The sequence below is a fragment of the Protopterus annectens genome, chromosome 10.part0 (assembly GCF_019279795.1).
Source record: "Protopterus annectens isolate FY-2018-M chromosome 10.part0, PAN1.0, whole genome shotgun sequence".
Classification (NCBI taxonomy): domain Eukaryota; kingdom Metazoa; phylum Chordata; order Ceratodontiformes; family Protopteridae; genus Protopterus; species Protopterus annectens.
The window spans coordinates 1,753,441,509-1,753,456,594 of record NC_056744.1 but is presented as its reverse complement, the minus strand read 5'-3'; the positions used below and the strand labels follow the sequence as shown (position 1 = coordinate 1,753,456,594).

Below are 15,086 nucleotides of genomic sequence, written 5' to 3'. Positions count from 1 at the left end.
GATACATACTGCTATTTACCTGTGTATATATGATACATACTACTATTTACCTGTGTATACATGATACATATTCCTATTTACCTGTGCATACATGATACATACTGCTATTTACCTGTGTATATATGATACATACTCCTATTTACCTGTGTATACATGATACATACTACTATTTACCTGTGTATATATGATACACACTCCTATTTATCTGTGTATATATGATACATACTACTATTTACCTGTGTATACATGATACATACTGCTATTTACCTGTGTATACATGATACATACTGCTGTCTACCTGTGTATATATGATACATACTATTTACCTGTGTATATATGATACATACTATTTACCTGTGTATTCATGATACATACTACTATTTACCTGTGTATATATGATACACACTCCTATTTATCTGTGTATATATGATACATACTACTATTTACCTGTGTATACATGATACATACTGCTATTTACCTGTGTATACATGATACATGCTGCTATTTAGCTGTGTATATATGATACATACTACTATTTACCTGTGTATACATGATACATACTGCTACTTACCTGTGTATTCATGATACATACTGCTATTTACCTGTGTATATAGATACATACTACTATTTACCTGTGTATATAGATACATACTACTATTTACCTGTGTATACATGGTACATACTACTATTTACCTGTGTATACATGATACATACTGCTACTTACCTGTGTATTCATGATACATACTGCTATTTACCTGTGTATATAGATACATACTACTATTTACCTGTGTATATAGATACATACTACTATTTACCTGTGTATACATGGTACATACTACTATTTACCTGTGTATACATGATACATACTGCTACTTACCTGTGTATTCATGATACATACTGCTATTTACCTGTGTATATAGATACATACTACTATTTACCTGTGTATATAGATACATACTACTATTTACCTGTGTATACATGATACATACTGCTATTTACCTGTGTATATAGATACATACTACTATTTACCTGTGTATACATGATACATACTGCTATTTACCTGTGTATACATGATACATACTATTTCATTATACAGTGCTTTGAACCGTATTGTATGCTGTATCATAATGACTTCTTGCTTGTGCTTCTCTACTTTCCAGTTAAATATTGCTGGTTCAACAAATGTAAGTAAGTGTGCAAAAAAAGTGGTAAGGTAAGCAAGTAATCTGTTAGACACTTTATGTAATATAGGTAATCTGGAATGCTAAGTGATAAGAAATCTTGATAAAGTTCTGCAGGTATCCTGCCGAATGTGCTAAATTGTACTTCAATATGGTTTCTGATGCACTTCTCTATGTCTTTGTGTAATTTAATCTAATGTAACAACATGCACAATATTTTTGATAGCTTTGTAGTGGTTAGCGTATTGCCTGTTTTTATAATTTAATTTTAGTGAACTATTCCAGTTTTCCCTCTTCTCTGTACCACCCAAGCAAAAGCACTTTGTTTAGTGAGTATTGTACCTAGTTATCAAGATACAAAATAAATATTTAAAGTATTCCACCAGCAGTCTGTTCTGCAGTAGCTATTTCTCAAGCGCTAGCAGGAAAATTAAGTTGCATACTTATCCACTGGGGAAGTAAATATATATTAAGTGTCATGAATATGAAAAGTACTGAGTGCAAAAATGTAGTCAACCTGGGATTCTTGACATACAGAGGTCTCAGCACTGATTATATTAAGTACAAGGTACAGTGGTGAAGCAGCTGCTGTAGAAGGTAGTTAGGGAATGTTTGCCTCTCTAAGAAAAATATGACTTTGAATTCAGTTGTATTCAAACTCATGCTGTTACTACAGAACTATCCACTGGAGTAAGTCTGCATAAGTCAAAACAGGTTCCCCCAATGATGTACTTCATGCTGCTAACAAAACATCTGTGCTCTCTGAATCAATAAAATAAGCCTTAGTCCATCAGAAACACATTTTAACAGAGAAAACCAGCTTCCAGGCAGCCTTTTAATTTAATCTCTATGTATAACTGCCAGCATAACCCTCCATTCTCACCCTTGGTGTTCATCAAAGCACTAATCACTTCTAAACAACCCAAAAGAACAACTTCACCACAGTGGCAACACCTGTGACCACAACTAAATGTGTATCAGACTAATAGAGAAAGTATCACTTTAGCCAGTAACATGACACTATACTCAATATCTACTGTAACACAGCATGGTGGCTTTACCTTTACACTGCTTAGGTAAGGTAGAAAGGGGGAAAATAAAATGTTAGCATAGGCATACTACAGACCACTGGATACTAGAGGTTGGTTCCTTCAGTAAAAGATACCCACAGGCAAGATAAATTACTTTTAGATATGCATGTGTTCCTGTATAAGGGTCAAAAGAAAGACATTAGATGTTGTTGGAAAAGGGATCTAGAGAGGTCTGGAACATGTCTGTGTGAAGGAAAGATGAACTGAAGCCTGTGCATTTTGCTTTAAGTTAGGAGTCTACATGGAGGGACCGAAACAGCTGGTGGAAGTCTTAGTAAAAGAGGCATTGACTGTTTGGAACAAAATATTCCTGGTAAAAGATTTTATTCTGATGCAGGGAAATGTATTTAGATTTAAAAGCACCTGTGCTGTTGCTTGCTGACACTTGTTCTGAGTACTACAGTTTGAGCAGCTAGAATGATTGAACTATTTGCTTTACGTCACTTGTTGCTTCTTTATCCCATTTTATTTTGTAACAAACTTTTCCAATTAGTTTTTGATGGAATAATAAAATTACTCAAATTTAAAAAATGTGAGTTGTCTGCTGTTTGAAATACCACACTATATACATATGTAGCATCTCCTTGTAAATAATACAACATGCATTATAGAGAAAATTGTTCTTCTAAAACAGATGGAAGCTGGCCCATAGGTTTTAATCAGTATGGAGCATCAAAGATGCAAAAAACATTAACAGGCATAAAAAACTGCAGATCTGGAAGTTACTTTGCTTACTACAGCAGCTATATACCAATGATCTACTCTAAAACGTTCATCAAACTGCTGTGTAATCCAGATATTGTTACTGACTAATGTCTGAGGAACACTTGTGCACGTAACATGAAATGGGCCAGAAAAGACAGGAACACTCATGCATGTAACATAAAATGGGCCAGATAAGAGAGGAACACTCATGCACGTAACATAAAATAGTCCAGATAAGAGAGGAGCACTCATTCATGTAACATAAAATGGGCCAGATAAGACAGGAACACTTATGCACATAACATAAAATGGGCCAGATAAGAGAGGAACACTCATGCAAGTAACATAAAATGGGCCAGATAAGAGAGGGGCACTCATTCATGTAACATAAAATGGTCCAGAAAAGACAGGAACGCTCATGAACGTAACATAAAATGGGCCAAATAAGACTTACAAATCAAAACAAACCTTCTGCTTTACTTGATGCCGTGCAGTCAAGCAATACAGCTAACAAAAAAGTGTTTGCATTCATACTACACATTTACAATAGACAAATCTCACATACAAAGTGATGTGCCTGTGCAATAATGACACCTTTGTGTTATCTAAGTATGAATGATAGTTGAATGAAGAGAAGGATCTCAGAGTTTGTAGATGGAAGGAGAAGTTATGCATGTATGAGGTATAGACTGGTGCAACAGAATGTGCCATATGGGGCATAGTAGGAGAAAGATAGTATGATGTATCTCAGTTTACATGATACAGTTGGAAGACAGGCAATGACATTTGGCTGATGAAATGAGATGGACCTTTAATTGAGGTCTACATACTGGGTAAAATGAATTGTCTTTTATTTGTGGGGCAGTATGGGGACCTACTGTAGGGAAGTAGTGATCTGAAACATGGAGTTTAATTTTGGGGCCGTATGGTTGTGGGTTCTGAGGCTGTAAGAGGAGGATTGCATAATCATTTTGGATGTAGGGTTCTGATTGACCAGGAGTTTGAATATTTGGGATCCTAGGAGAAGGTCAGCCTGGGAGACATTTTTTTTCAGTGTTATACCGTGATGTTCATTTTACTAGACTGGGTAATAAAGCTACACATTTTATTGGTTGTTATTTGAATGTGTGTGGAGTTTATTTCTGATGCTGAGACTATGAGAAGGAGGCCACATTTCAATTTGGGGGAGTAGAAATGCATTTGCCTGACTGTTATGAATGTTTTAGTAGGAAAGAAGGGAAATTGTATTGGTCCAAAAATAGGACAGAGTTAATTGCTCTTTTTGTGTAGTCGAGTTGGAAGGAAAAGCTAAGGGATGGGGTCAAGCCAAATGCCAAGATATTAAAAAGAAGTAGTGTAGTCATCAATATGCAGAGGTTTTTTTTTTAAGATCATAGTTTTTGGTTTTATTGGAGAAGGAAGGAAGTTTTTTGGAGACTGTGTGGATTAGGGCTAAAAATTTGTTAGCAGGTCTGTCTGGAGGTTGGGTACTGATTTGTCTGTGTGAAATTGTACCATGTCATCTGCATGAAGAAGGAGGGGGAGATGAGATACGTTAATGAGAATTTTATTTATTTATAAATTTAGAGAATAGTTCAGGAGCAAGTATCGAACCATGGGGTATTCCCTTTTGAAGGCTGACCATTTGGGAAATTATAAAACAAAATTCAAGGTGCATCCACAGGACAAACCATGGCTAACTGTATTGAAATTCAGAAAAAAAACAGTCACAAAGAAGTCCCCAAAAAGTTCAATTGTAACAGCGATATAAAAACAAATATTATTTATTGTGTCAACACGGTAAGCGCTTTCACCATATAGGCTTCGTCAGGCCACGATTACAAACAAAAGCATTGCAGTTTATACAATGCATCACTTAACTAATTGAATGACATCATTTCCTTCCATCAATTAAATACACTGAACACAGTATTTGGACTAACAACAACCACAAAAGCAGATACCTATTAACAAACTTTACAAATGAGAAAACTTGTACTACAAAAATTAATAAAATAAAAATGTATGCTATTAATATTAAACAAAGTACTAAAAACTAAAAAATACTCCACAAAAGGTAAATGCGCTATGATTATCTAGGTGTCTTAAACCTCCTGTTATATAGTATAGGCTTCAAAGGTATTTTTTCATTAAGTCCTGGAGCTTTATCAGCCCTGAGCCTAATAATCCATTTTATTTCACAAAGTTCGGTATAGTTTCTGCTATCTCCACCACGTATACCTGGAGCAATAACCTGCAATACTAAAAACATAAATTTATGTGTGGAATCAATGGAGCGGATGTGCCTAGCCAGTGTATTATGCTCACTGGCCGTACGTATACAATACAAATGTTCCCTGATCCTTTCCCTGTATTTTCTATTCGTTTTCCCTACATAGAATGCACAACAAGATGTGCACCTAGCTAGGTAAACAACGTTCTCAGTTTGACAATCTGCCCTGACATGTAGGTAGTAAATATGACTGGAAATAGGATGAGCGAAAGTGTTTCTGATATCTATAAAATCACATTGATTACATTTTAAACATGGTTTCGTACCTTGGTCAGATTCATTATAGAGGCCCTTTTCAACTAAATGTGGATAACAAAAGATTTGTTTAAGATTCTTCCTGTTTTTAAAGATGAACTTGGGTTCATTTCCTACTATCGCCTTGACCGTATTGTCTAATAACAAAACATCCCAGTGTTTCCGAACTATATCCATTAAAGCATGGGTATCTGAGGTGTAAAACATAGGTACCTTAATTGTCTGAAGGTCATCCCTTCCTGAACTCTCCACTAAAGATTGTATATTTAAATCAGAGAAATAAGGACTAGCTCTGGTGGACCTAATCAAATTGGTTTCATCAGTAGCTTTATCTATTTCCTGTGAGTTATAGCCTCTTGCTATTAGTCTCTCTCTAAGATCTAATAGTTCCTGTTTGTACCCATCTTCTGTCGGATTTAATCTAGATGCCTAGTAAGTTGACCGGGTATAGTATAAGACAGTTCGATAGAGGGTACTTGAAGTTCTGCCATGTCTCCTTGGAAGTGCAAAAACAAAATAAATAACACCAACAAAATCAGAATGTACCACCAAGGAGCAAACAGTCTATATATAACATTTTTTGAGACCATCAGTAGCCCCCACATACGTTATACATTTTAAAACATACAGATGGATACTTATAACTGCAATGAATAACTCTTTGCAGAAGACAATATATACCTAAACTATGTGGGGGGCAGTGCCCTCCCCAATGCAGGGGGCTGTGCCCCCCCCCCAACTATATATACAAACTCCAGGATCACACTACAGTGGGGAAAAGGGCATATAACTTTTACTTTAATGTGTCAGTGTTATGAGTTTCAGTCAAATGAGTTTTCAGTGTTTTGAACTTTTGATGTTCTGGTCTCAGTCAAATGAATTACAGTCATATGAAATTTTGATCATGCGTAGTAGACCCCTTTTCATGACAGCATTTGATGTGTCTCCTTTCATTCCATCTATCTCCCCAGCCCCCCACCCATTCTATATACCTATTACTCATGGACTTTTCTAGCTCTTTGCCTGGTTTTATCCATCCCATCTTTCTTCTCTCCCACCCACTCTGCCTCTGTTTGCCTTCTTTTTCTCTTCTCTTCCCTTACCTTTTGGGTGTTCAGTATATGGTACTTCACTTTCCTTGTTTTCACCATAAAAAGAGCAATCCATATTCTCATAAGAGTCAGCATCTGACAACAGAGAGAGAGAGAGAGAGTGATTGTTAGCAATAACTCATATCAAAATATCACAATCATGTAAGGTCATCTATGACATGTCTGGGTTTTATTAGCTAACATTATATATCTACTCAGCATGCACCATAAAGGGGCTGTTTGGTGTCGATTCAAATGAAACATGACAATAAAATGATTAATTTAATGAATATTTCTACTAACATGTTAAAGTGGATAGAAGAAATGATAATGTTGCAGTACTTGTTAACATATTCTTTGTTAGACACAGCCTTATTAGCATACATCTTGATCAAATGCATAAACAGTTCAGCTTCTACCTGAAGACTGACACTTTACAAAATTAGAGAAATGCCTTTGCTCAATCCAGAACATATACTACCTGTTGACTTTCTAAAGGTTCTGTAAAAATGGCAGTAGGAACATATGTACTGAAAATTAAGTTATAAGCCCAGGTGAATTTCAGCACAGCCTCATAACGTAATGCCTACTGATACATCTTGCCTTATATTTTCAACAGCTTTCTCATAGCCTACCTCGTAGACAAGTACAGAAGAGTAAAGGTATATTGTAAATATGGAACAAAAATATTTTAAACATTTAGAAATTTAGCTGGAAAATAATAGGGTAAATAAGCGTTAGAAAATTTTCTTAATATAATATAGGCATCTATCAGATGAACATGCATCTAATTTTAAACATAAGCAACTTATAAAATAACAGGACAAATTAAAAGAAATACAAGATTATAACACCCCCAGACTTGAATGCATTTTTCCTAACTTATATACAATGTTTCCTAGTCAGGTTATGCATAATTTACATGATGTATTTAGTCTTCTGTTTCATATAGGTGACATACTCCTCCAATCAACCACTATTGTAAGAGATCCAGGCATTCTTGTTTTGAATATCAAGTCTCCACAGTAGTTCAGAAAGCCTTCTAGCTGGTTCATCTTATTTTAAAGAAATCTCCTCTAGATCCAAATATGTCAGAATTTCCCTTTACTTGTATCTCATCAGATCTGTTACTGAATATAATGCCACTTTTGGCATATATCTGTCTAAACCTATTACTCAACTTGGAAGACCTTAGAGCTTCCTAACTAAAAAGATCAGTGGCCTCATAAATCTTAGTTATTAGGACTGCCAGCTCTCTCTATAATTAGTTTCTTATATACTTCTGCATGGGGATCTGTGTCAAGCCTTTTGTGTCATAAAAGATCCAACCTTTTTTTGACCTCCTGTTCCTTTACAGAACAAATTGTTCCTCCTACCCAGTTAAAGGATTTAAACTTCATCAACAGATAAATAAGACATGATAGCTTTATATTCCAATATATCCTCCCACTCTATGGAATAAACTTCCATTACATGTTAAGCAAAGTAGTACCCTTGTCACCTTCATGGAAAACCTAGATTATTGGATGGGTAGCCTCAAATTCTCCTTATATTGCCCTACTTGAGGATGGAGGGAATTTTTGAAAATGGGTGATTGGCTAGGCCTGTAATGGTCTGCCAACTGATTGCCCAGTATTTACTTATGAATCTATAATGATTTTGTAAAATGCTTTATAGTAAAACACTAAAAGGTTGAACTGAGCTGTGTTTTGGTTAAAAGGAATAAAATTCTACCTGTCTGGCAATATTCTATAACTCTGTTTTAAAACAAAACAAAGATGCAGGGTTATGTGATTATTGCAGACCAGTATATTTATTGCATGCTGAGCATAAATTATGCCCATTTTACCTAAAAGAAGTAATAAGTATAAACCTAATTTGAAACACAAAGATCAGTTGGGTTTATTCCAAATAAACAAACTCAGAACAGTATCAAAGTAATATTCACAACAATGCTGTCTTATTTTCTCCCAAATTGAGTGATATTATGCTGAATATAAATATAACATTTTAGTAATAAGTTTATTTAACAACTAACAACTACAGTAAGAAATAATAATTATGTACGAGTAATCTGGCCAGGACACCAAAGAAATTTCCCTATTATTTTTCAGTATAGGTTGTGACCTCTTTCTCATCCACCTGAGTTACTAGATGAGACCACAGTTTAACATCCTAGCTGAAGGAGGGAACGTCAGGAGTGCAGCATCCATCGTGCACTATTTTGGCAGGAGTAGAACATGAATTCAAGCTACAGAAGTGGGATTAGAACCCACAGCCTTCTAATCCTGCCAGCATCCAAGGTGAGTGTACTTCCTGCTGAACCACTGACTGTGCATATTGTAAACAATTTTGTGGTTAAGGCTTCCAGTTGCACTTTCTGCCTTGTCAAAGATAATAGCTTCTTTCTGACAACATTCTTATCATTAAAAGGAGTGCTACACATACATAGAAATGTGCTTATTTTAGACAGTTTTATGGTGTTGCAATACATTGTGTTTTTAGCCATTGTATGTCAATGTGCCTCAGAATAATCTGCCTTGTCTAGTCATATAGAATACTAATACATTGTTTTATTTTGTACCACTGTTGCATCTCTAAACTCAAAATGTCCTATGGGTGATTCTAAACCTGAAAGGAAGCAAGACTTTTGGAAAATGTATTGCTAAGAAAAATGTGTTATGTAGAGGGAAACTTCCAATTGCAGTGGCTGCCTACCACAGACAGATTACAGACAGTCAAATTTGACCTTTGTGGTTATTCTACAGGCATAAATCACGTTAGTACAGCATTATACATATCGGTCATTAATCTGGAGGGGATTTATGTCAATGAAGTTATTCAAAGTACATCCATACCATCATCCGATTCTTCTTTCTCCATGTGAGGCTGCAGTTCTGTGTTTTTCTCAGAGGCATTAAAAGATTCATCAATGTCTTCATATGATGGGGAATCTGAAGAAGCAAAGCTATATCAGTCATTTTTTGCCCATTGTATGCATTTTGTGAAGAGTATTTCACATATAAAACATTAGTAACAAAATGTTTAAAGTTAGTATGATATCTAGGTAATACAAATTAGAATGGCCATAGTTACTGATTGTAATTCACCAGGTTTTAAAGTAATTGTGTCAGCAGAGTTCATAAACTAAGCACAATCAGAAACTAACAGATTATCTGTAATAATAAACCAACAGACTCTGGGTGGTCAGACCTTAAGGGAAAGTTACTAATAATGTTAGTTTACTAAATACAGCAGCTGCCGCACTGGTGAAGACATATTCTAATCAATAACAACAGCCAGATTCTCACTGTGACTGATCATATTCTAATCAATAACAATAATGATATACCCACAATAGATGATTATATTCTAATCTATCCAGAACATCCTTTACTCTTGCTGTCTGTGGGCGATCCTTCTGTAAGCTTGCTGGAATTTTCAACCTGAATCCATCATGTTGGAAGATAACATTGTCTCATTCAAGAAGTCACTTCATTCCCACACGTATGCAATCATGAGTTATTGTCTGCTATATTTTTATAACTGAATGGGTAAATATCTTATATAGAGTATGTTAGAAATTGTTCTGGAGCTTTTCTCCCCGGGCCTTCGCTGAAAACGGACATCTCTGTACAGTTGGTCCTTCCTGGTAAACAAATGTAAAATAAATAAATTAAATAAATAAAACATATGTACTTTCTTCAGAGATACTGGTTAATAGATGTTCTGCCTCTATGAGCTACGCCACCTTCTCCTGCTCTGTATTCTTTTAATCCACTCTTATTACCATTGTGCATCCATACCTCTTATCTTCAGAGCATATTAATTTCTCACCCACTTCTTCCCCATACACTCTACCTTTTCTACATAGGAGGTGAGGAGTACCACAGTTTTACATAAGGTTCTTGACTATCTATGTGGATGTTTTATTTACTTTATATTAAACCATGCTATAGTGTGTGTATATCATGCCTATGCTATTGCAAACAAACTCTCCTGATTGTATCACTCTGCATTTGTTTGGGACTTTTATTAGCATATGTCTTTTCACTAAATAGTAAGTTTTAGACTTACATTTTTCTTCCATGTGTAATGTATTTTGTACATTTGTTTTTTTTTTTGCATTACAGCCATTTCTTCAATGTATTTCATAATTTATTGTTATGTTTTTGATGTACGTATCTTGTTTGGCCATGTTGGTCTGGGTTGTGGCTGAAAAGTCCACTTACCGGGTTAACAAACGTCAACTGAATAAATAACAAAAGCCACTTACCCACTATGAGTAATTATATTCTAATCAGTTACAAAAGTCACATTCCCACTATAGCTAATTATCTGTAATCAATAAAAAACACCTTCACATTTCATGTGGCTGAGCTCTTGCCCCATACATCACTAAAGATAGCCCACTATATGACAGTCACTTAAGGGTGTAGTTCACCCGTTTGTACAAAATGGAGCTGTGAGTATCAAGTCCCACTCTCACCACCACATCCTTCCATATACTAACAAGGAAAAAAATGACCACAGGCACAGTACAAAACTTGCCATTGAGATGAGACAAAACCTGAAAGAGTCACTCACTCAATACCATGAGAAAATTAAACTCCCAATCACAGGTAGAGACCAAAATATTTAGGAGTGTTTCTTCCTGTCTGCTGCAGCACAGAAATAATCCCTGCAGAAGGTAGTCAGCCTAACATGTTTCAGTCAGTTCACAGTCATCTGTTCTGTTTGACCTCAGGTTGGAATGGTTTAAATAAAACATTACAAGAAGAATTATTTAATCCATACTTGAAGAAACAGCTTACTGCAAACGGATGTGGATGTACCACCAGTACCAAATGTCTTCTAATTATGTTCCGTGGTAAAGTATGCCATTTCATTTGAGAGATGTAAACTAACTATTGCTGAATGAAAATTAAAAAAAGTAAAGCTCCCTTGTGTTTACCCAGAAAAATACTGTGGACCCAAGAAGGACAAGAGTCCAGACATGATTGTCACTCTGATTAGTGGTACACCCAATAAAAGAATAAGCTAGGGAGAGATGCTGGTTCTGTATCCTAGAAAGAGGGAGTACATGCTTTCCTGTTCTAGGTGTGCCCCTGAGGTAAAACCTATAGGTATATTTCATATCCACAAGAACTTAGTGTAAGTCCTCCTAAAGAGGACTTTAACCCTAGCTGAGCATAGTGGGTATACAGAATTCAGTAGTGCTGCTAGCAGCAGGATGGTCAAAGATTTCAGCAAAAAAAGTATCCTAGAAGGGCAACTGTCATCCTCCCTTAACCATATTACAAAAGTAGGTACAATGTCTGAGTGCACAAGTGTCCCCACACCATCTTACACTGAATAATAACAGCTGACATTAAATCTGTTATGACCAAATGTGATAATGCTGGGAAAAAGCATCATCCATGCAAAACATCCAGTTGTCATAACTCTGTGTAAACAATCTCACAACAAAGTCAAAGTTCTATTTACAATTAGCAAAACTGAATATTTTCTTATCTAGCAAACTAAATACAAGCATAATCTGTAACTGTTCTGGCATAATGTGTCTCAAGCCAAGTAAAGTAGTCACAACCTAACCCACTACCTAATGCCACTACTTATGGAATAGCCAGTAAATTCAGTGACTACTTAGAATTTTTACATATCAAAATCCTCTCTCTTGTCAGATCCCACAATATGCTTGGTCCTTCAAAAAAAGGCTGTCATATTCTCTCCCCTTCTTATTCTTCAGTCATATCATCCCTGATGTAGAACTTACTCACAAAAATACAATTGCTTACCCTATTTTAGATAAGTTTCACTTGAACACCTGATTCATATACAAAAACTCACTCATATGTGCGCGCACACACATATGCACACACACACACATTATGCTTGTAATTTGCTTACTTTTCAGTACAGCCAGATTGTTTGCTTCCTCTTTTTTCAGAAAAATTTTTTATCAAATACCTTGTTGGCTTTCTTGCCTGTGTTATGAAGAAATGTAGGACACTGAACATCTGTTGGCTTGTCCTTGAGGAAATCCTAAATCAATTACAGCGCAAACTTTTGAATTCGGGATTTACATTTCTCTGACAGTTTTTTGCATCCTTAAAGTGGTCAGTCATTTGAAGGTTGTCAGGTTGAGCTATAAACCTAAAGAAATGTCTTCCCAAATAATGGAAAAATTGAGTTTATTACACTACCTCAATGAAAATACATTTTCCTCCACAGGACTGGCCCAATGGCTCATCTATATTCACCCAATTGGTCCATTCATTCTGTGGGGCAACAGACGAGCATCCCTAGACTAGGTAATAGCCTATGGCCTCTTTGCTCCTGCCTGGGTAGCATAATTAGCTAATTTCTTTCCCAGCAAGAAGAATTAGGTTATAGGGAGCAGGCCAGCTTGTTGGTCTTGTGGGGTAGCTCCCTTTCCCTTGTAGAGTACCTCTGTCTTGTGGCAGCTCTCTGTGCTCCACTGAGTGCTGCTGTTGCAGGGATCATTCCCCTGCATGTTCACTTAGCTATGTTCATATTCACAATGGCAGTGCTTGCTTACGGGCTTGTGCTCCAACTAAGTGTCACCTAAGTGACAAGCCACAGATATCCACCCTTCCAACAGCATACGTGAGCTGGCAGTGGCCACTCAATCCCATCCTCTCTGGTCAGCTCTATCAGGTGCCCAAGCTGCTAATGAAACTCAGGGTTGCCTGGGATGGCTTTATTCCTCTACACTACAAGAGATGGCTTGAAAAAAAGAAGTTATGTCTTACCACAACATTCCATCTGTGTTATAGATCTTTATTCATTCATTATTGTTAGGACTTTGGTTCCATCCTCGGAACTGACACGGCCATTACCAAGCTCGCTCCAGCCAAAAACTCTCAGCTAAGACCTACCAGCAATGCCCCTCATAGTCTCTTCAGATTGAGTTTGCCCGCCATTATAGTATAGAAGTATTAATAGTGATAGTAGGAGGCTCTGTCTGATCAGATACCTTAACTAATAAGGAAATCCTAAAGTCCACCAGGAGTCCAGGCAGGGGGAAGGAGGGCAGGAAGTAATGAATGAATAAAGATCTACAACACAGATGGAACATTATGGTAAGACATAACTTCTTTATCTGATGATATAAATCTTTATTCATTCCTTACTGTTAGGACCGAGTTCCCAGCTACATGAGTCCTGAGTGGCCCTAAGGAAGGACATTCCTGAGCACCATAGAACCAAAAGATGCTCATCCCCTGGAGGCCAAATCCAATTTGTAAGGAGTGATAAAGGTATGAGGTCTTGCCCAAGTGGCTGCTGCACAGATATCATTCCTAGAGGCTCTGGAATGAAAAGCCACTGAAGTTGCCATCGGTCTAGTAGAGTGACCCTTTATTCTGGAAGGTAAGGACACTTGTTCTGATTGTAGATGAAAGTAATGGCATGTCTGAGCCAAGAATATAGTCATTTTGGAAACAGGCCTACCCATTCTGGGTCCTGCAAAGGCCACAAACAACTGAAATGTTTTTCTGAAAGATTTAGTTTTGTCCAAGTAGAAACGAAGTTGCCTATGAACATCGAGGGTATGCAGAAGGTATTCCCCTCTAGTTGAATGGTGAGGAAAGAGAACCAATAGGTCAACAGATTGATTAATGGAAAATCTAGAAATGACCTTGGGCAAAAAGGAGGGGTCAGTACGTAGGGACACTCTTTCCCTATGAAAAATCAAGTAAGGTCTCTTGATACTCAAGGCCTGCAACTCAGATACTCTTCTCACTGAGGTAAGGGCTACAAGAAGCAGAGTTTTCCAAGACAAAAAAAATTTATATCACAGGAATTAGAAGGCTCAAAGGGAGGACTTGTTAATGACTGAAGCAGCAAAGTCAAGTCCCATGGCTCTATAGGAGGCTTGACCGGAGGTTTAATATGTAATACCCCTTTCATGAAGATTTTGCACAGTCGGTGTGACATAACAGATGAATTGTTAATTCCATTGTGAAAGTTTGCAATAGCTGCTAAATGCGCTGTAATTGTCAGTGCTGAAGCTCCTGCACAGGGTAGTGAGGTATTGTATGATCTTCTGAATAGGCATGGAAAAGGGGTCTATGTTATGTTCTTTGGCCCATCTAGAGAACCTAGTCCACTTACTGGAATACATTTTTCTGGTGGAAGGTTTGTGCGAAGCCAGAAGGATCTCGCGAACGGTAGCCTGGCAATCATCGGAAGTGGAGAAACCAAGCTGTGAGCTTGAGGCTGTGGAGATTGGGGTGAATCAGTCTCTGAAGATGAGATAGCAGACCTTGGGATTGATCCAGGATCCACGGGCTGTGAATCAGGTGAGGCCATAGGAAAGGGAACCAGACTTGACGGGGCCAATAAGGGGTAATGAGGATCATTCTGCTTCTCAACCTTTTAGCTTTCTGAAGGAATTTCGGGATGAGGGGAAACGAGAGAAAGGCATACAGTAGACCCGGGGGCC

General features: G+C 37.0%; 1 protein-coding gene across 3 annotated transcripts in view; it reads right to left on the bottom strand.

The window, feature by feature from the left end:
* LOC122813975 overlaps positions 1-15,086 on the bottom strand; it is a 602,906-nt gene that overhangs the window by 75,999 nt on the left and 511,821 nt on the right. For all 3 annotated transcript variants that reach the window (XM_044086536.1, XM_044086534.1, XM_044086535.1), the window contains exons 14-15: positions 9,475-9,570; positions 6,629-6,712 (exon numbers count right to left, since the gene is read on the bottom strand). In XM_044086536.1, the coding sequence (XP_043942471.1) occupies positions 6,629-6,712; positions 9,475-9,570 (180 nt within the window). The remainder of the gene's footprint in view (positions 1-6,628; positions 6,713-9,474; positions 9,571-15,086) is intronic.